We start from the raw sequence: 22,667 nt of genomic DNA, 5'->3' as shown, positions 1-22,667 counted from the left end.
TTATTTTTTGGCGCATAGCACAGTGTTGCTCTTTTCCTCCTCAGTGCTGTCAGGGCTGCTACTGTTTGAGAGGTTTGACTTGACTTCCTCCGTAACACTTTAAACTAGAAAAGTCTCACTAGAATTGAAATTGGTCACATCAGTTTTGAGGTCTGCACTCCGCAATATCGAGGGAAGCTGGTTGTTGCACACGCGCGCCAGAGAGCAGATCATTAGCGCGAGCTGGTTCCTTTACACGGTGCAGATGAGAAGCCTTTAGCTGATTACGAGATTATCATTAAATCTGCCTCGGCAGTCCTAAATAGGCTATAACTTGTGTGACCGCCGAAATATCTTCAATGGGAGAACCATGGCATTGTGCTTTCCCTGCTGTCCGTGACCCAGTCTGAATAGACCTGCAACCCACCAGTTGAGAAACACTGCTCTAACTCTCTCTCTCTCACACACACACACACACACACACACACACACACACACACACACACACACACACACACACACACACACACACACACACACACACACACACACTTCTGTCAGACCCCCTCGCCTCTCTTCTCTCACATTTTCTCCACTGCATGTGTGTTTGTGGCACAAGTTGACGAGTCTGACAGACATACGAGGAGGAAAGGAGAGATTCTCCATCCAGTCGCATTTTTTTTTTTTTCTGTGAAACCGGTATTCCGCTGCAACCCTAGTGTAAACACCAGAGTAACTGTTGCTATTACCAGTAAATAATGGGCAAAATTAGACTTCATTTTTGGTATATAACGGAATAATCGTGATTAATAATAGTGATTCAAATTGAGCAAAATAATCATGATTATCATTTTCACCATTATCATGCAGCCCAAAACAAGAGAGTGTAATCACTCTTTAGCATGGAACATGTGCCACAGGAATTCCCTTAGGATGCAAGTAAGCAAAGTAGTCTGTGCACGGGTAATCCCATCATACCTGCTTGCAAACATGACCCGTAGGGAAGAGAAGGTGGCTGCATCCTCCTTCAGGGTCTCCATTTCATTTCTCAGCTTCAGTACAGCCTCAGACACCATGCTCTTCTCAGCCTCAAACTTTGTCTTCAGGTTGGTCAAAGCCAACTCGGCCGTCTGTAATAAAAAACAAAAATCCTAAATATGACCAAAATTCATTTGGTGGCAATACATAATTAACTAAAGTACCCAGACAAATGTTAAGCAGGAGGCAGGTATTGGAGGGTAAATACTTCAGAGTTCAACCAGTTCACAACAAAAAGTGTTCATATAAAGATGTAAATCTTCATCAAATCTTATATTACCTCCTGCAAAACAATTTGCCAAGGAATGAAAGGCACGACAAATCCTGTAGTTTGCCAGTATTGAAAGTGTCTTTCAGTGCAAATAAATGTATGTTGTTCTGCTCTTAAGGTGTTTCTTTCAACTGCCCAATGGACTTTGAGAATTTCTCAAAGCAGACTTCAATGGGTCTGAACCCATACGGGTTAGCATTCTTGTAACACAATTTTGGTAATGATCTGTTAAGGCATTACACTTTCTTGAATAGCAATGTTTCGAAGCATTCATGCAACAAAATCTATTTAGCGACCATGTTATGTACCTGTTTGTTGGCTTTTAAGACAGTTCTGAGGGTGGCTATCTGCTCTCGCTTGGTGCTCAAGAGGGACTTGTGTTTTAACACATCCTCGAGCAGTGCTTCTGCATCGTGTTCTGACTCCTTGCTGCCTTCTACTGATGAGCAGGGCAATAGGTTGCGCTGTCTGCACAGGTCCACTGCCACCTAGAAACATTGAAAAAAACAAAACTGAGATTTAGATATTCATATTGGAACTATAGAACACTGGTTAGTTTAATAAATTTTATCGAATGCAGTTGTAGTCAAGCAATGGACAGTCAGGACTGATGAGAGGAAACATGCAGGTAGAATTACTCAGGATTTGGGCAGGGTATCCTTAAAAAAAATTCTGATATCGATATTTTGACTTCGATACCGGTTCCTAAATGATACTTTTTTCGAGTCCCAGCGCCACTTCATTCATCAGTAGTTTTGGAGGAGGACTCGTGTGGTGGGCATGTTGTCAAGGAAGCTCTGTGGCAGGAGGACGCTGAGAGGATGACTGCACCGGCTCGGTCTTCTTGCAGTGAAAGATGGAGCAACTTTCTGCTCTTGGAATCCTCCACCCCACCCCGAACCCTCGCGGCTCGACAATTGGTTCCTGGGGCCAGAGCGCCGCTCACGGCCTCGCTCCGCCCCGGTTCCTTTCTTCCCGGAGGTGCATGATGAGCTCACGCGCTCGTGGCAGGCACCTTTCACGGCCCGCACGTTGTCTGTGAGCTCCTCCGCTCTCACTTCCCTCAATGGCGGGGTGGCAAGGGGCTACTCGGCGATTCTCCAAGTGGACCAAGCGGTTGCAGTGCACTTGTGCCCGCAAAGCACTGCCACCTGGCGGAACCGTCCGAGGCTCCTGTCCAGGGCCTGTAGGCTGACGTCATCTCTGACGGCTAAGGACTACGCCTTGCATGCCATGTCACTCCTGCAGGTGCACCAAGGCACTCAGAGAACTGCACGAGGGTAGTCCTGACTTGGGACTAATGCAGGAGCTGCACTCGGCGACTGACTTCGCCCTCTGGGCGACGAAGGTCACGGCGCGGGCTCTTGGGCAGGCGATGTCCACCCTGGTGGTCCAGGAACGCCACCTCTGGCTCAACCTGGTCGAGTCGCGAGAGGCTGACAAGGTGTGTTTCCTTGACGCCCCCATCTCCCAGGTTGGGCTGTTTGGCGACACCGTTGGAGACTTCACCCGGCAGTTCTGTTATCAACGGTGAGGAAGCAGACGGAGGCCATACAACATATCCTGCCCAGGCGGAGCCACAGACCCGCACTGCATGACCGCCGGCCACCGGTTCAATTTGGCAGGTACGACGCCCCAGAAACTGACCTCCCGCGGCACAAGCCTGCCCCTGAGCTAATGGTTTCCACGGGCTACGAGGATGAAAAACAGTCCCAGGCTGTTCCGGGAGCGGTCACAAGGAGCCAGGTAAGTGCTTTGATGGCTCTAGACTCAGCACCCCGGGCTCCGCCCCGTCGCGAGGCCCCGCCTGCTGGTACGTCCGGCGCTGTAGTCCCCTTGGTCCCTCTATCACGGAGCTTGGGGGCGTGGCTATGCGATTCAGTTCGCTAGGCCCAGGTTCAACGCGGTTCGCTCCACTGCGGTGAGAGGTGATAACACCGCTGCCTTATATATTAAGATAATTAAAATGCTTTACATTCCTGTAGCAGAAGAGTTAATCATTGATAAGACAATACAAAAAGTGGCTTTAGAATACAATGTATTGTTTACTACCATATTATTGATCATAAGTCAATCATTGACATACAGTTCACAGCAATCCATTTCACATGTGAATTTGTGGAGATTTATTATGAGGGCTTGTTTAAGGGCCCGTGAATTTACACCTACGTCAGACGTCTCGGGTGTGTTGCGTCATAAACATAAAATGTTTAGGTCACTTTGTCAAGTTAAATATAGTTTAATACTCAATCTTTAAACACATCTTGACATCCCTAAGATCGCATTTGCGGTCCTTTGAGTGTTTTGAACGCAAGGACATAACGCATGTTTGTGTTGTTCTGCCTACTGATGGGTTTTCTTCACTCTATAAACTGCGCGTTGCTCATACAGCTGAAATTTCACTTACTACCCTCTGGAGTAAACAGGTGGTACTACAAGCTTGCATTTATCAGGAATCTTCCTTATTATGGTCCGTGGGAATGCGGTTAATAGAGTAAATGTTTTAAATGCGTAATTTTTTGTAAAATTAAATCACACTGAATTAACACGTTAAATCGACAGCCCTAATATATATATGTGTGTGTATGTATATATACATACACACACATATACACTCACCTAAAGGATTATTAGGAACACCATACTAATACTGTGTTTGACCCCCTTTCGCCTTCAGAACTGCCTTAATTCTACGTGGCATTGATTCAACAAGGTGCTGAAAGCATTCTTTAGAAATGTTGGCCCATATTGATAGGATAGCATCTTGCAGTTGATGGAGATTTGTGGGATGCACATCCAGGGCACGAAGCTCCCGTTCCACCACATCCCAAAGATGCTCTATTGGGTTGAGATCTGGTGACTGTGGGGGCCATTTTAGTACAGTGAACTCATTGTCATGTTCAAGAAACCAATTTGAAATGATTCGAGCTTTGTGACATGGTGCATTATCCTGCTGGAAGTAGCCATCAGAGGATGGGTACATGGTGGCCATAAAGGGATGGACATGGTCAGAAACAATGCTCAGGTAGGCCGTGGCATTTAAACGATGCCCAATTGGCACTAAGGGGCCTAAAGTGTGCCAAGAAAACATCCCCCACACCATTACACCACCACCACCAGCCTGCACAGTGGTAATAAGGCAGGATGGATCCATGTTCTCATTCTGTTTCACGACAAATTCTGACTCTACCATCTGAATGTCTCAACAGAAATCGAGACTCATCAGACCAGGCAACATTTTTCCAGTCTTCAACTGTCCAATTTTGGTGAGCTCTTGCAAATTGTAGCCTCTTTTTCCTATTTGTAGTGGAGATGAGTGGTACCCGGTGGGGTCTTCTGCTGTTGTAGCCCATCCGCCTCAAGGTTGTGCGTGTTGTGGCTTCACAAATGCTTTGCTGCATACCTCGGTTGTAACGAGTGGTTATTTCAGGCAAAGTTGCTCTTCTATCAGCTTGAATCAGTCGGCCCATTCTCCTCTGACCTCTAGCATCAACAAGGCATTTTCAGCCCACAGGACTGCCGCATACTGGATGTTTTTCCTTTTCACACCATTCTTTGTAAACCCTAGAAATGGTTGTGCGTGAAAATCCCAGTAACTGAGCAGATTGTGAAATACTCAGACTGGCCCGTCTGGCACCAACAACCATGCCACGCTCAAAATTGCTTAAATCACCTTTCTTTCCCATTCTGACATTCAGTTTGGAGTTCAGGAGATTGTCTTGACCAGGACCACACCCCTAAATGCATTGAAGCAACTGCCATGTGATTGGTTGATTAGATAATTGCATTAATGAGAAATTGAACAGGTGTTCCTAATAATCCTTTAGGTGAGTGTACATATATATATATTATACATGTACACACACAAGATCATAAAACTTTGAAGAAAGTGTTACATAACAGGACACTGATGACAATGCTTAAAATTCATGTCAATTACCCAAATAACTGTATTTTTTTTTTTTTATTATCAATAAAAACAAAGTTGGCCAGAATATTTAGATACATAAATATAAACAAATATAAATAGATGTAAAACAAAATAAACATACCTCTTAAAGTGTAGAATTCTGCAGATATTTATCAGATTAATTGCTCATATTTCCCTTTATGTGAGAGCCACAAATAAATATTTTCATGACTTATTTTCTGCATTTGTATCAGGGGTGAGCATTATTCAGCAAGCCGCGCTTCACCTCCCAAAAATGCTTTGCGCTATGAATAAATTATGCAAATGACTCATTGTGATTTGTATGCCAAATAATGTGGTCCAGGTGAGGTACGAAGTTAATGCCCACATATGGAAATGCACTACATTGTGTAAGCAATTTCATAATAAAAGTAATTTAAGTTTTTAAAAATAAAAGCCATTGATTTGGCTTTACGTTACAGAGTTTTTTAAATATTCTCTCTGTAATGGGGTCCGAACAAGCATTTTGGAGCCCAGGGCGGCCGCCAATATGGCCTGTAGGATGGGCCAGCACTTGCGCAGCTATGGGCGGCCCGAATTACCCAGCGGCCAACCGGGAAAATGCCTTGCGCTCCCGACAGCCAGTCCGCCTCTGGTGAGAGGAAATTACTCGCATCTGCAACCAAAATTATGCAATACACAACTAAAATATAGGCTATATATTTGGTAACTGGCTGGTAAATATTCCGATTTCACTCACCAGTGATTGTATGGTATAGTGGTGGAGTTATCAGCAGCGAGATCCTTTCACTGCATCTGGGAGTAAATGTTGTTCCGTGTTATTTAATGATGGCTCTCTTAATAACCTTTCTGTTCTCTAAGTCAGTTGTTGATCAAAAACAAAACAAAAAAAATACTAATTTAAAATGTAATCATACTTGGCACAGATGAGAGTCATTCCAATCTCTCACGTTAACATGCACTCATCTACAGATGTTCTTTACAGTAATGCCGGTTTTGTTAAAGAGACCGTATCGGTTTTTAGCATGTGTTCAGCAAATTAATGTAAATACTTGTAATTTGTAAACAGAACAAATTACGCAATTAAACAATAAACACGTAACAAAATAATATATGAAACATAATTTATTTATTGATTGAATACATGGATTTGTACATTTTAAAAAGCAAAATGTGACAAAACTAATAATATATATATAATTAGTCAAATTTATATTTTCCTGAAGTTGCAAGTTAGAAGATCCTCTGTATAATAAACAGCATTAGCTGGGAGAGAAATTCTTTCATATGTAAGCAAATGTGACATTATAACTGAAATACATCCATATGAATCAATATTGTAATCTAAACTAATTGATCTGTGTCGCATTATGAGCGGCTCGTGATGAGCATTGGTCGCGTGTATGGTTTGTCAGCACAGAGTGCTTCTGTTGTTTAGCTCAACTTCGTAACACTTAAACAATGTTTGACTTTCCATTCAGTTCATAACAAAATAAAAAGGACTCATGAATATGAGGAAGGATTACTGCAAGAGGAAGATTTGGCATGAAGATGTGAGGGACTTCAACATGTCGATGGACTAAACTACATAGGCTACTCCTCTCTCTCGATATAGCTTACGCACGAGTGAGGTGCGACCCCCTAAGCCCTTGTTGAAGACCCTTGATATAAATGCATTAAACATGGGTAACCTAATTTTGCATATGCATTTACTTTTTTAATTGCTTTGTGTCACTCTTTACCAACAAGCAGGGTTCGTACAGCTTTTTAAGAGTGAAATTCAAGCACTTTTCAAGCATTTTCAAGGTACCTTAATCGTGTTTTTCAAGCACCTCGAAGCTTTAAATATTATCCAATTCTAAATGTTAATTGACAAAAGTGCAATGATAAAAAGTATCCTCTGTGATTCCAAACATTGCCAAATCAATAAAAAATGACAGTTTCAAGAATTCCTTTAAACCCCAAAACAGCCAATACTGGAATCCTTAATACGATTACAACCAAAGTCTTGAAATAACACATATACAGTCTGAAACACCGGTTATCTATATGGCATGAATTACCTTGGGGGGGGAAACAATACTGGTTACTGTAGCTACTTGTTCATCATCATGTGGAAAAAGAAAATAATTGTGTGTGAGTGTGTGTGTGTTTTTCCACTTCAAATAAAAGCTAAAATTCTACAACTGATATTTTGTCCCCAGCTATTTGAATAAAGGCTAAAAGACAGATTTGAAAAATACAAGCTATTCAGTGACAAGATATTTGATGCATGTGGAATCTCACCTCTAAACATGCACATCTGCAGCAGAATTACATTTAGTGTGATGGGATTGTTTCCCCCAACACCAGTATAAGATGTGACTGCAAATAACAGACAAATACGAAGAATAGTATGTTATTAATATTCTTCTGAGTAATTTCAGCTGTTCTGACAGCTAAAATATGTAACGGATAATTGTAAAGCCAGGCTGAGACAAACATTCAACAAGGCCTAAAAGCATGTAACACTGCTTATCAAACAGGTTTTCTGCAAGTTAAAATAATCATGTTTTCACTTAATGAATTCATGAAAGAATAATATTCATCATAAATATAAATGTGTGTTATTCACATTAAAATTGGTAAATGGTACCAACACATCAATACATAGCCAATGAATAAACAACAACATTTACCTACAAATTATACAAAATTATTTAAAGCATCATACATGGACGTCCATTTCAAAAGCAAACTGTAATATTACATTACTGTAATGTAATATTGAATGATTATTATTGAATATTAATTTCATTATAGTACAACAGTAATACTTCTGTCATTATTTCATTTCATACACACAAGCCATTCTTTAAAGTAAACTGAAGACATTTGTATTTCTTGCAAAGTCTTTTTTTTTTTTTTAAACATGCTCCTCATTTACAACATGGTGAAATGCTACCTCCTCTTCTTCTGTGCCCCAGTGTCACACTGTTACAAGAATGCTTTGAATTACGTGAAAATAAAGTGATTTCGTAGCACTTTGCGTTCTCAGTGCATGTTAGTAAAAACTCACCGCGCATAGATAGCAAACCAGAGTCAGAACACTCCGAGACGGAAGTTTGTGTGGACCATTCACTGTTTGAGAGCCGCTGGGGGGGGGGTTAATAAATCGCACAGGCCATATCGCGATTTCAATTTCTTTTTTATTAACTGAGCCCTACATTTGACATTTAATATACAATTGCTTTCTGCCCTACTTTTAAGTATTCATGGGATATTACAAATTGATTTTAAATTCAAGTTTTAACGGAATCTTTGGCTTAGTGCTGAATGCTGGTAAGTGCACTTTAATGTCCATTGACGTCTTTTTTTCTTAGACGCATGATTTCCTTGTTTGTTGATCGCTCCTCCGTATAGAGATATTTTATTTCTCCTCTTTCAACCAGCTGTCATTGAAACAGCACTCTGGCATGTTGATGGAAGCAGGAGATGCAGGTATAATTTCTTTGGTGCCAATCTACCAGTGGAGACATGCAGTACTACTGTGTTCGCAACATCAGAGCAAGAGAGAAAGATGCGGAGCGGCGCACGAGCACTCCCGTGCTGACGAGACACCACAAACATAATGATTGTATAATATATATTTCAAATTCAAAATAATTTTAGATAGTTTATAACAGTCAACAACCTAAGGAAAAAAAAAATCAAGCGTTTTCAAGCAACATATTCAGAATTCATCCATATTTTAAACCTTGAAAACCTAACTGAAAACTTAGTAACAGAAATACTCAAACCAGACCACCTGGCACCAACAGTCCTGCTATGGTCAAAATCACAGATCACATTTTTTCCCCATTCTGATGGTTGTTGTGAACATTAACTGAAGCTCCGGACCCATATCTGAATGATTTTCTGCACTTCACGGCTGCCACACTATTGGCTGATTAGATAATCGCATGAATGATTGTTGGTGACAGATGGGCTGGTTTTAGTATTTCTGTAACTGCTGATCTCCTGGGATTTTTACACACAACATTCTCTAGAATTGAATGTGAATGGCATCAAAAACATCCAGTGAGTGGCAGTTCTGCAGATGGAAACACCTTGTTGATGATAAAGTTCAACAGAGAATGTCCAGACTGGTCTACGGTAACTCAGAAAACCGCTCTTATCAATTGTGGTGAGAAGAATATCATGTCAGAATGCTATTCTGAGATGCAGGTTGGGGCTGTTTTTGTGGCACGAGGGGGACCCACACAGTATTAGGCAGGTGGTTTTAATGCTGTGGCTGGTCGGTGTATATATGCAAATATACAAGTAGTTTGAGGAATAGGTCTGTCTTAAAAGGCTTTACAGTTATCATAAAAAATATATTCCTCTATGGAGAAAATAAATGGGATTTTTACTTCTGGAACGAAACTGTTGCACTCTATTGGAAAATAAAGAACAGTCGTTTCATCTTCTCGAACATTTTAGAAATATTCCTAATAAATACAACATATACATTTTATAACATAATTATAATAACAAAGAGTGGAGACATACCTGTAAATGTTTAATCTGGCAACGTATGATAGCTACCAGACTGCGCACATTGGTTGGGTCTCTGAAGTCTAGCGTAGGAGACCCTGGACAACTTCCATAGCTAGAGGACATGTCTCCACACCCTCCGCTACTTGTCTCCAGCGCTCCAGTGTAGGTTCCTTTCACAAACACCTCCCCTGAATGCTTGTGCCTCCGGAGGGATCCGTTATGGTGGCGTGGCTGCGAATGGTTGTGCGTTCTCCATGCCTGTGCTTCTTCACAATAGTAATCGAGCGTCACGCGACTGGGTGTGAGGTTGTTACAAACACACACGTGATGGTAGAGATTGGCCAGCTCCTCAGAGAGTGCTAAAAGCTCCTCCTGCACAGCACTTAGGTGACCCTCAAAGTCGGTGGCGACCTGTCGCGTGGCACCAATTTCCCGCTCTAACTGTCCTATCCGTTCCTGGTCCCGTCGGCTGGCAGTGATGCACTGTCGAATTTTATTGGCGAGTTCCTGCGCCTCAAACCTCCAGTGTTCTTTCTCTTGCTTGCAGCGCGCCTCTAAGGCCTTGGAGTGCTTACCAGCCTCCTTCAGCTCCTCACGTAGACGTGCAAGCTCTTCATTTGTCGATTGCATGTGACACTCCAGTACTTCCGTTTTTTTCAAATCCACCTTGTAGTAGTTGATGCCATTTTCAGCCACTTGAAGGGACCTGGGAGCCGGGCTTATTCCGTCCCCTTGTACGCCAGGCCTCGATACTGGCGACTGAAGGCTCTCCAAACATTGGTTGAGATGATCCATCTTTACCTGTTGCTCACTGAAAGCATCTTTAGATTGGACTAACTGCTGCTGAAGCTCCAGCACTTTACTGGTCAGTGTGGCATTCTCTCTTTCCACCTAAAGGTATAAGACATAACAATAAGGCCTTCAACAGAAAAAAAAGCATCAAGTTTTATTTAGTTCAACTCAACACGTCTAAGATGCCTGCAAAAGAGCACATTAGGTGTAAAACATTGTATTCTAATATAGGAACCGTTGTGTACAACATCTTAAAACACAGATCCACATTTCTAAAATACAATAGGCAATTTAACTGCAGTTGCGCAAACACTAAAAAAAAATGTTTTTATCTAGTCAGATGTTTTGGTATGTAAATGCGCAATCTGGCAAAGTTAATTCACTTTATAGTATTACTTTGCATAAGATAACCCTTCATTGGTTTTGTTGATCTTTCAGACCCATTTAAAACCATTTTAAAAACAAGTCAAACTTACCCACAAGACCACGGAAGGTTTATTGTGTTTCTACATTTTATAGGGTGGAGCATATGACATCCCAGTTCTACATAAAGCAGACAGAAAACAATTGCTGCAACTACAACCACTTTAGTAAAAGTGTAATATTGAGGAACCAACCAACTTGAAACTCTCTAAAGGTGTTGAACTTAAGACTGACTAAAAATAATTAAAAGGGTTTAAAATTATACAAAATTCTTTAACATTGAGTGTGTGATCAATTACATAAATACACCATTAAATAAAAACTGGACTCTCTCACAGGAAAGGTAAAATAATCAATGCAGTGTTTCTCTACTATGGGAAAGCGTTTTTCTTTTTCTTTTCAGTCTTCAGAGTTTGAGAGCACCCACATTTCTACAAGACCTTGTTGATCTTTGTAGCTACAACTCTGACTCAATCACCTGCTCCCGTGATTTAAAATAATGATTATCAGTAATAGTAATGAGATCACATGCATTAACAATAATGTAATGCTGCTGGATGTAAGCCATGTTTGGGAAGCTTCAGGAACTTTTCGCTTTCTAACACATAATATTGCTGAAATATAATCATAAGTACCAGTAATGCAAGTCATTTTGCACTACATAACCTCAACAGACGATTTGTATTTTTACAAAAGTAATCAAATTTTATGGGCTTTGTTCTGCAACAAAGCAGTAGGAATTAGGAATTGGAAAAAAGTCAATTTGCGAAGTAAAATTTGTATGTTTGTGTATGCAAAGCAATGGCAGTTGATGACTAGCACATTTCAATTCAGTCTATAACTCTTCAGTCTCTAATAAATTATTCTTACAGTTTATCAAAGATATTTTCAATAAAGATTCTCTGAAAATGTCTGAACCGTTTAAAAAAAGAGAGTATGTGTGTGTATATACAGATTATGAAAGATGTAAACTGGTTCTCCCACCTGCAGCAGTTTCTGACTGTCCGACAGGTGCAGCTCACTCAGCAGGTCGGTGACCAGTCCAGGAGCCTGCGGTCTGAGGAACACATCACTGTTTCTGGGTGTGGAGCACCTGTGCTTCTCCATTCCTTTGGAGTTATTATAACCATTGTCAATCTCCTCCTCCTCCTCATCTCCTTCCACTTTATCCTTCTCTCCATTATGGCTGTCGTCCAACTGTAGCTCAAGGTGACCAATAGTCTCAAACGTGTTGAGGTTTAAAGCAGCAAGCTCTCGTCTAAGACTGCTCTTCTGCTCTCTCTCCTCTTTCAGGGCCTCCAGGGCCTCGTCCAGCTGCCGCTCTGCGATCTCCCTAAGCTGTCCGGCCTCCTCCTGCTGCATGCTCATCAGCTCCAGATCCTCATCTTTATGAGTCAACTCCAGCTTTATGGACTCAAACTCCACCTGTTGACCAAAATGTAGCTAAATGTTTAGAATGTGATTGAATAAGTATATGGTAATCTTTGGTGTTCAAGGTCAAAGCGGTTGCGCAGCAGTCGCACACATCATTCTTGACAGGTTAGAGCCAAACTGCTAAATTGGGGGACGTTGGTTAGTTCTTAGTAAGACATGTCCCATTAACCAATGTCCCATTTTTCATGTCAACTACCCATCAATTTGTATTTTATAGAGATTTATAGGATGTTCACACAACTTGCAGCAAAAAGGGACGTAAAAAGCAGGGGTTTTGAGAAATTATTTCTCAAAATCAAAATAAATTTTACTTGAGCGTAGCACCTTTAAAACTAATTGTTCATGGTGCAAGATGCTAAAAAAAACAGTGATATGGGTCGCAATAGTTAAAGAAATTCAGTCATGTTTACATGGAAAATTAATAATAATAAAAAATGTAAAAAAAGAACAGATGGATATTTTTTTTTTTTTTTAAACAAATATAAGGCCTGAATGCTCTACCCAAATCCACAATAGTTTGGATTTCAGTTGTTACAGTGTTAACTTGTTAGGCTGAAGCATTAAATTACAAATGATCACATAAACAGTAACCATAACATAACCAGCAACATAAAGTGCTCATCACTGCTGACGTGTTCAAGATAACTAGTACACATATCTAAACTTCTGTTACTTTCACTGAGAGAAACAGGCAGCTAGCAGCATACCCACTTCATGACAATATAACCATTGTCATGCAATTAGAGGTTTTGGTGGAATTTACTTGCCATTAAAGTCTTTAGGCATGTCACACTAATATCGATGAGTTAAAGCACTTTAGGCAAAATTTAAGGACAGCTAAGCTTATTTGTTTATTTACTGTAGCAACTCAACCTGAGCAAACCAGTTTTTAATCCAATAAAACAAGACGTTCAAGCCACTGTATGACTGTGAATATTCATGTGGGAAGTGGATAAAACCGTTCTCTTGTGCAGACCCTCAGAAGGAAGGTTTTGTCAAAAATCATCTAAGATGGAGGAAATACAACAGAGGAGTTGCACTGCTCTGATAGCAGCTGCGAAATACACATTCAAAGTCACAGGGCATCTCTAGCAAAGACCATTCCATAATGGAAAGTTTACCAGCAAACTTTAAAGAAAGTAATTAAAGGTGATGTGTATTTTATTTTTTCAATGTTAAAAAACGTACTCCTATTCCAACTTAATTTACAGAATTAACACCAAGCAATCCATTCGTAGGCTAGTTTCCTTCGAAATGTCTAAACACTGTGGTGCTATCAAAACATTGTTCTGTTTATGTGCGAATGAACGATGGGAAGAATGTTTGAAAAACTTGTTAAAAACGTATTTACATTTTTGCACTTCCATTTAGTATAGCTAGCGGATACACACTTCAGCTTTATGCTGCATGTTGGATTTAAGTGTTAATGTAAAGATGACATATTTGTGGGAAACGTTGGGACACCCAATAGATTCAGAATACAACATTTGTTTAAAGAGACCATATTATGCTAATTTACAGGTCCATGCTTTAATGTGCAAAAAACACTATTTTTCTCATACAGTAAATTTCTGCAAAACCTATTTTCATCCTCTGGCTCAAATGCTCTGATTTAGGTCCTGTCTCTTTAAAGCCCACCTTTCCGAAAAGCCCAGTATGTTCTGATTGGCTTGCTGGCCTATTCTGTTGTGATTGGTCAACAACGTAGAGCGTGTCAGAAATGTAACGCCCCTTACCATAACAGAGTTTCAGCTCCTGAGTCTTCCTGAGCAGCTCTGTAAACACTATTGTAACTATGGTAACAGTGGCAGCAGTTTTTGTCATACTGATAATGAAAGTTTGGAAGAACAAGCTGATCGACCAGAACCACCTTCGCAAGAACAACTTGAGCAGGATGTTTCACAGTGGTAAGTAGGGTTGCAACGGTATGAGATTTTTACGGTATGATAACCGTATCAGAAAATATCACGGTTTCAAGGTATCATGGTATACGGTATTACACAATTAGTATTATCAGTGAAAACAGAAGGGTTGTTTATTTATTTATTTTTGAGCAAACACTTTATTATAATTGAAACTTGAAACCATTTATTTTATTGAAGTATGTGTAAAAAAAAAGTCTCCCTATTGAAAATAAAATAAATAGAATAAATAAGAAAGCTAACAGAATTATAATAAACCCAATTATAAACATGATAAAAAAAATAGCATGTAACTATAACATGTTATATAACTAAAGCATGTTAAATGAACTACTAAATGAAAAATAACATCAGCTGTGTGAGCTTTTAAAGTAATATCCTATGATTATTTACAGTTAACATGTACTGTAGGTGCATGACAGCACAGCCAGACTGCTCCTGTCTGTCCCTTTATCTCAGTGCTTCTCAACTGGTTTTGCTTCAGGACAGATTTTACATTGGACATCAAGTGTCGACCTGCCATAGATTAAACATAACCTGTATTTAACGTATCATGGGTCGCATTTCCTTTTATATAGTATAGTTTTGTTCATGGTTTTCCAGTACAAGGGCATGCATCAAGTGACATTATTTTTGTTGTTGATGTCAAAATCTACAGGAAGTTTCTCTCCCCCTTTTAAAAACTGAAGAACATATTTACTTGTATGAGCCCATTATTATCCCGTTTGTTACCTAATATTAAATATGTATACACATATTACACCGAAGGAAAGGCTCCTCGTTACCATGGTTAGGTCAGTGTGCTAGTCTTAAATAATAGTAATAATAATAATAAATTAATGCATTTATGAAAAATAAATACTAGCTGAAACACATCATGAAACTTGAACTACAACTGCCACTGTTGATATAAAATGAGGTCTAACAGATTCTACCTTTATATTATTTGATATGAAACTATAACATTTTGTCAAAATATAACATTTACTTTTACTCATGTAAAAAACTAATTTGTAAAGATGATGGTGTGTAATTGTTTTTAGTTTTTTTGGTGCATAGCACAGTTGCTCTTTTCCTCCCCAGTGCTTTTTGGCATGTTGGGGCTGCTACTGTTGAGAGGTTTGAATTGACAATCTCCGTAACACTTTAAACTAAAAGTCTCACTAGAATTGAAATTGGGCACATCGGTTTTGAGGTCTGCGCTCCTCAATATCGAGGGAAGCCCAGTCGTTGCACACGCGCGCCAGAGAGAAGAGCAGATCATTAGCGCGAGCTCGTTACACTCACGAATGTGCAGATGAGAAGTTGTTCTTTCCCTGCTGTCCGCGACCCAGTCCGAATAGAGCAGTTGAGAAACACTGCTTCAACACACACACACACTCACTTATGTCAGACCCTTTCGCCTCGCTTCTCTCTGACATCTGCTGCGTGTGTGTGTGACGCAAGTTCATGAGTCTGACAGACAGTCAAGAAGGAAAGGAGATGTATGGAAGCATATGAGTAGCAATATTCAATTTGAAATGTAATATGCAAAATGACAATGCAATATGTAAAATGGCAATGCATTCTGTATTTAAATTTACATTTTACATTACCATTCTAGCAACGTTTGGTGCAAAATGAAAATGAAATTACATAATTTACATTTGCCATTTCATACACTCGTTTTAATATGCATTATTGAAACGCTTTATAAGTTGCAAAATTAAAATGAAAATGTATTACAGAAATGATTAGATATGTGTAACATGTTCAAGCAAAAACTGTGGCAAAATGATCATTCAAAAGTTATTTTTCTTAATTGCATTTACACTCACAGTCAAGACACTTGCGATTGCATTTTCATTAAATGTCCCGCAATGAATGTAGCAAAATTCAATGTGCACATTGAAAATGCATTCCGAGCCGATCACGCCCCTGCCCCGCCACCTCCCGCCCTCTCCCGCCCTGTCAATCACTGCATCAAGGCGGGGCTCGGCAACAGGTAAACATAACATGTTATGGCTATGTTACGTGTTTTGAGCTTACAGTCTATGGTTTTGAGGTGTTGGAAAAATGGCGGCGGCAGAGCTAATACGAGCGTTAAATTCACTAGCAGATGAAGTGGAGCGTGAACAGAGAAACGGTAGTATTTCCGAAGATTATTACGAGTATGTAGGTGATAGAACCAGTACGTTGTTGGAACGTCTGGGAGAATTTTCTGCCTTATCAGGCGCCGACACCCGTTTGGCTGCTGACCTCTTAAAGGTGGTGGAAGAACAATTGTATTCGGAGAGGCCTAGGGGAGTGGGGAGACCAGCAGCCGTGGAGATCCCTGGCGAGGCCATAGAGGGGTATCTTATGTATGGGTTAAAAGTTAAAGATATCGCGGCCTTGTATGGAGTAATAATCTTCGGAAATACTACCGTTTCTCTGTTCACGCTCCACTTCATCTGCTAGTGAATTTAACGCTCGTATTAGCTCTGCCGCCGCCATTTTTCCAACACCTCAAAACCATAGACTGTAAGCTCAAAACACGTAACATAGCCATAACATGTTATGTTTACCTGTTGTGATCGGCTCGGAATGCATTTTCAATGTGCACATTGAATTTTGCTACATTCATTGCGGGACATTTAATGAAAATGCAATCGCAAGTGTCTTGACTGTGAGTGTAAATGCAATTAAGAAAAATAACTTTTGAATGATCATTTTGCCACAGTTTTTGCTTGAACATGTTACACATATCTAATCATTTCTGTAATACATTTTCATTTTAATTTTGCAACTTATAAAGCGTTTCAATAATGCATATTAAAACGAGTGTATGAAATGGCAAATGTAAATTATGTAATTTCATTTTCATTTTGCACCAAACGTTGCTAGAATGGTAATGTAAAATGTAAATTTAAATACAGAATGCATTGCCATTTTACATATTGCATTGTCATTTTGCATATTACATGTCAATTTGAATATTGCTACTCATATGCTTCCATAGAGATGTGCACGTGCATGTGAGATTCTCCGACTGGTTGCAATTTTTTTCTTAATACTGTAGATAAGCAAATGTACATGGTATTATAACCATACATTTTCAAACCGGGGTATACCGTGAAACCGGTATACCGCTGCAACCCTAGTGGTAAGTTTTAATTATGTAGCTTTCTTACAAGAACACTGTTGATAATGGTGAACCTAACAAAGCTTTAACTTAAATGCACTATGTGTCTTTTAATTGGTCATCTTTTAATGGAATGGGTGTAGCTGAACTTTTTTCACCAGAGATATTAACCGAAAACATAGGCTTACTCATAGTTGGACATTACCGGGTGTATTAGAGAGTTAGTGAGCAAGTTAGCCGTGGACTACCATATCATTACAGCTTGTAATTAAATAATTATATAAGACTCTTGAGATCTACCATTTTGTTACATAGTTGAAGGTAAAGAAGCGGCCCACAGCTGAATAGTAAACCCTTACTAAAACAATAACATTACATAGCAAGTTAGCCGAGCACTACCGTGGATTGCAGATGTAAAATTACTGTTTGTAAAAAATAAATCAATCTTCACATTTGATCACTAATCATGATAGTACGAACGAAAAACAATATTGATAATTTTACACAATTGTAGGTAAAAGTGGACCTGCAGCTGATTAGTAAATCTATTTCAACTCAATAACATTAGCTAGCAAGTTAGCAGAGGCCTAACAGCTGTGCATTGGGTGTACACCAAAGCTACAACACAAAACTCTGCTTTTGAACTCTCGGTAGCAGATAAATCCACAAATAATCAAGCATACTTACATGTTGTGATCCTGAAGCACCAGATTGTCCCAACAAAGTGGGAACTGCACCATCTTTCAGGAGTAACAGCCTTGAAAATCCAGCATTTGTTGTGGTTGTACTGCTAAATAATTAAAATAAATTTTAACCACAGATTCTTCAATTTGTCTGCCTTTGGAAGTCCTAACAAAGAGGTTTTGCTTTTGCAGTGAAGAAAACAGCGTCTTCTCGACATAGTGACAACACAAACCAACTCATCCTGGCCTCTGCTATAACTATGTTTGTTTGTGGGCGGGCCAATGTAGCCCTTAGGCGAGCATAATGCAAATGTGTTACATAGTGATGTAGATACTTTACGGAAGAAATGGCTGGACTACAAAAAGCCTGTTTCTTGTAGTTCATGAGCAGTGTTGTCTGTGGGAGAGAATAACTCCCTTTTGAGTGGACTTTGTGATTTGTAACTTTGCAGAACTTTTACATGCATAACAAACAGCTATATTACACACTAAAGGAAAGTCAAAATCCCCAAAAGCATAATCAGGGGTCTTTTTTTTTTTGTTTGTTTGTTTTAAAGAGCCATCCCAAGCAACTCCTCCCACCCAAACACCACACACACACCTGGTTCTCTTTAAGCACAGACACTTGTTTCTGCAGAAAGATGTTCTCCTCCTCCAGCTCACTGTTATCTTGAAGCTGTTGCACCTCTCGAGTCTTGTACTCCTTCATCTCATCTCTCATATGGGTTCTATCCACTTCCAAACACTTACACTCCTGAAGAGAGTGTGTTAGACAGGGGATGATCACAAAACTCAAAATAGACCAAACAGATAAACAGATGTGCACAAGCAAATGCATGATGTTAGCTTCATAAAATATATTTTCAAACCTGCATTGAATACAAATAGTTCACCCAAAAATGTTAATTCTGTCTTATTCATTCTCATGTCATCCCAAACCTGTATGCCTTTTTCTTGCGTTAAAACACAAGTGGTGAATTTTAACAGAATGTCCCAGGTGCTCTTTTCCATACAACGAAAGTGAATAGGGATGGATGCTGTTGAGCTCAATAAATGATGATACAAAAGAAAACACCATGAAAGTACCATATATGACTCATGCAATATAGTCCTCAGTCTTCTGAATCCATACAATAGACTTGTATGGGAGTCTATGCGAGTTATGCACACGTGAGAAACAATGGTGTTCTGCATTACTGGGGTCAAACCTGGCACGATGCATCTTCATGAATATACCCATACAAAATCTGAACCTACAAATGAGATTTAAGAGCTTTGGTAGAGGGAAAAATTACCAGTGAACAGTTATGGTACAACCTGGCATTTTTTTGTTATTTTCGAGTGCGTCACCATTCATGGTCATTGTATAGTACTAAAGAGAAGCGTGAACATCTGTTGTGTTAAACAAAAGAAAATAAGTCATACTGTTGAGGAACTTTAGAGTAAATAATGTAATTGCTCACTTTTGGGTGAAACAAGCCTTTAAGCCTTTTACATTAAGTCATTTAGCAGATGTTTTTTATCCAAAGTGACTTACAAATAAAAAGTATAACAAGCAATTTGTCATACAAAAGTCAACAATATCTTTTAATATGCATGAAATGTATCCAAAGACAAATGTAGGCTAGTCCTTTAAAGCAATTCACTATAATATTCCTCCTCTTCAAGCCGACACTGAAACTCAACCTGGTATTGTGTCACACGCCCAGGTCTCATGGAGAGAGCAGTAGTATCACAATTCACAAGGATTTCCACTTTTACTTCCATCAGCTAGGGTATGGTTTTCAGTAGGGCTGGGAATTGATTCCAAAAAGAATAGACTCCTCGATTCAGAGGCGTTGGGAAACAAGAATCGACTCGAAAAGTTGGAATTCCTTTTGGGGAAACCGGATGGTATTTATGAACTGTGTTTATTTCCTCAAACACTGAACTACTACACATTTCAGAAGTCTAACAGCATTAAAACAATTTACAAATTTCTTAGAAATGAGTGCATTTTGAGTCATTTGTAGTCCGTAAGCATCCGCTCCGTTTGTTCATCTGTATGAAGCAATCACACAAGCCCTTCAGCACTTCTGCATTCCAGCTTTCCATTAAATTTATAGTCAATTACAACCTGTTCTCTTTCCCTAAGGGTCAGTTTTTGATGTCGTGTGAGAACTTGTTGCTTAATTAACATGCCAAAATTGTGACAGTAAATTGGCATACAATAACAACTTTCCCGATCTTACAACACAAGTCTGCAACAAGAAGTTCAGAGAGTTAAGTTAGCATCCTAGTTCACATCAATAAATCAGTACGTTTATGTTTAAATTATCAATGTGCTGCACATACAAAAACGAGAATCTAACGCTCCTCTACTCATTCTCAACATTTTGACAGCGTTTTAAAACCTTTTGCAAATACATACATACACACATATATATTGCATTTCTCAGGAATTTTCCTTATTACTGTCCGGGGGCATGCGATACATTTTTTAACACGTTATATTTTTTTTATATATATCAAAAAAAAAAAAAAAAAAAATACAATATATATATATATATATATATATATATATATATATATATATATATATATATATATATATATATATAAAACTACATAATTAATTGACATTAAAATAATTTTATGAAATCAAATTCAAAAGGCAAACTTTTTAAATACATGTTATAATATATATATATTTTTTTATTTTTTTTTTTAATATATATTGCATGAAATCTGTATTGTTAAGTTAAACTGAAGTATATTGTTTGGACATTTTATTTGGTGTACAAAAGGTAGGACAATTACTGTACATTATAATTTAAACCCCTTTCTAAACAAGAACTCATGAGTGGTAACAGCTAGTGGGGTGAAAGGAAAGATTCTTGGGGCCCAAAGTTCCAGGTGTATTATTTTAATAGATAAGGGGCCCAGAGCAATATATAGACAGGGGCCCAGAATTACTTGCAATGGCCCTGGTAACAGACAATTTCAATGAAGGTAAAATGGTGCTTTTAGCAAGACGATTTGTGGTAGTTCTTCGAAATAGTCGCAAATTTATCTCATGGGATTGAAGCATCGTGCTTTGGTATGTAGGCCCTGATTGAATTTTAAAATGGACCTATTAATAGTACATGTTGTTCATGCTATTATAAATAGTGCAATGAACATGTTGTATAGAGCGGTTTATTATGAGATTTAACTTTACCTCCCGTTTTGTTAGTTTTTTCTCGGAATTTAAAAATTAATCTGAAATTGACTCTTAGGAATCAGAGTCGATTTTCAAATTTCTGGAAATGAACAACCCTAGTTTTTAGCTCAATTTTTTAACATGCCATTTGCGTTGTTCAGATGTTGTTATAGTCAACATAATTACAGGGCTCTCGCAAATTATTGTGTGAGAATAAGAGTTTTTATTTTTTTTTAATGCACTGGTGTGAGTGACAGCTGATCTAACACCCAAACTTATACTGTAGCCTACTACCTAGGGCTGAAATGCTTAGTCGATGTTATCCACAATGTCATCAATAAAAATTTGTTGACAAAAAATGTCTGGCATATCTGTGTGGTCAGTGGCACTTCTATGAGTCGCGTTAAGTGACCAGATCTAAGGGAGAGAGATTGAAAACTACACCTAGCTGATACACACTCTGGCGTGGGCATGCTTGTACCTCACGCACACTTGCTCCAGTTAGATTACAATGTGATGGCTCACCACGAAGTGAATCATAATATATGTGTTGCGGTGTGTATCTTATCGTGATATGCAGCTGTATTAAAAAGATTGATTTTTTGTGAGTTAAAGATGGATCGATGTGAAAAAAAGGTGAGAGGGTAGTCATCGGCAATTATCTCTGCAACTAAATCTTTTTTGATTTGTTGCTGTTTTGGCTTTTCCAATTTAAATATCTAAAACTAATTTAAAATAAAGTACATTTACTTTAAGAGCTACACTGCAGAAGACAAATTTGCTGTCTGAGAATGTTGAATATAATATTACATATTTTAATATTTTAAAATATCAAAAAATTCTTAAAACAAGATGCATTTACCTGACGCAGCATATAAGATATTTAGACTTGCTTTCAGAGAATAAATCTTAAATATAATTATATTTTGACTTTACTGCACTGGCAGAAGAATAAACAAGTGAAAAATCACACATATACAAAATTCACTTATATTCAGGATACCTTCTCTAAAAGCAAGTCTAAATATATTACATGTTGTTTTTCAGATAAATGTATCTTGTTTTCAGGATTATTTGATATTTTTAAAAATGGAAAACAAGACAAAACACTTGATAACAATAGGATTTTTTGCAGTTTTTTTACTGAATTAAACTTAATAAAAATCTCATATCGGTCGGTGATAGTTCTGCTGTTTAATTACAAAAATGCCATAGTTCTTTATAAAGAAGACATAGTTACTAATCATAACAGTGAGGAGCCATGTATGCTTACAAATACCACTGTTAAAAATATAGACACCCCTGTTTTAATCTATTCCTCCACCCCCACTTTAATATGGGTCTGGTGTTGCGAACTTAAAGAATCCTAGGCGAAGCACTGCATATCATTTT

The 22,667-nt window shown here is 38.7% G+C and overlaps 1 protein-coding gene across 1 annotated transcript in view; it reads right to left on the bottom strand.

The window, feature by feature from the left end:
- LOC127621507 (protein bicaudal D homolog 2-like) overlaps window positions 1-22,667 on the bottom strand; it is a 44,221-nt gene that overhangs the window by 16,037 nt on the left and 5,517 nt on the right. The window contains exons 4-8 of the mRNA XM_052095146.1: window positions 18,696-18,848; window positions 11,937-12,377; window positions 9,750-10,628; window positions 1,597-1,776; window positions 958-1,109 (exon numbers count right to left, since the gene is read on the bottom strand). Coding sequence (XP_051951106.1) covers window positions 958-1,109; window positions 1,597-1,776; window positions 9,750-10,628; window positions 11,937-12,377; window positions 18,696-18,848 — 1,805 coding nt within the window. The remainder of the gene's footprint in view (window positions 1-957; window positions 1,110-1,596; window positions 1,777-9,749; window positions 10,629-11,936; window positions 12,378-18,695; window positions 18,849-22,667) is intronic.

The sequence above is a fragment of the Xyrauchen texanus genome, chromosome 27, assembly GCF_025860055.1.
Source record: "Xyrauchen texanus isolate HMW12.3.18 chromosome 27, RBS_HiC_50CHRs, whole genome shotgun sequence".
Taxonomy (NCBI): Eukaryota; Metazoa; Chordata; class Actinopteri; order Cypriniformes; family Catostomidae; genus Xyrauchen; species Xyrauchen texanus.
The sequence above is the reverse complement of the archived record's forward strand: the minus strand, read 5'-3'. Positions and strand labels throughout refer to the sequence as shown.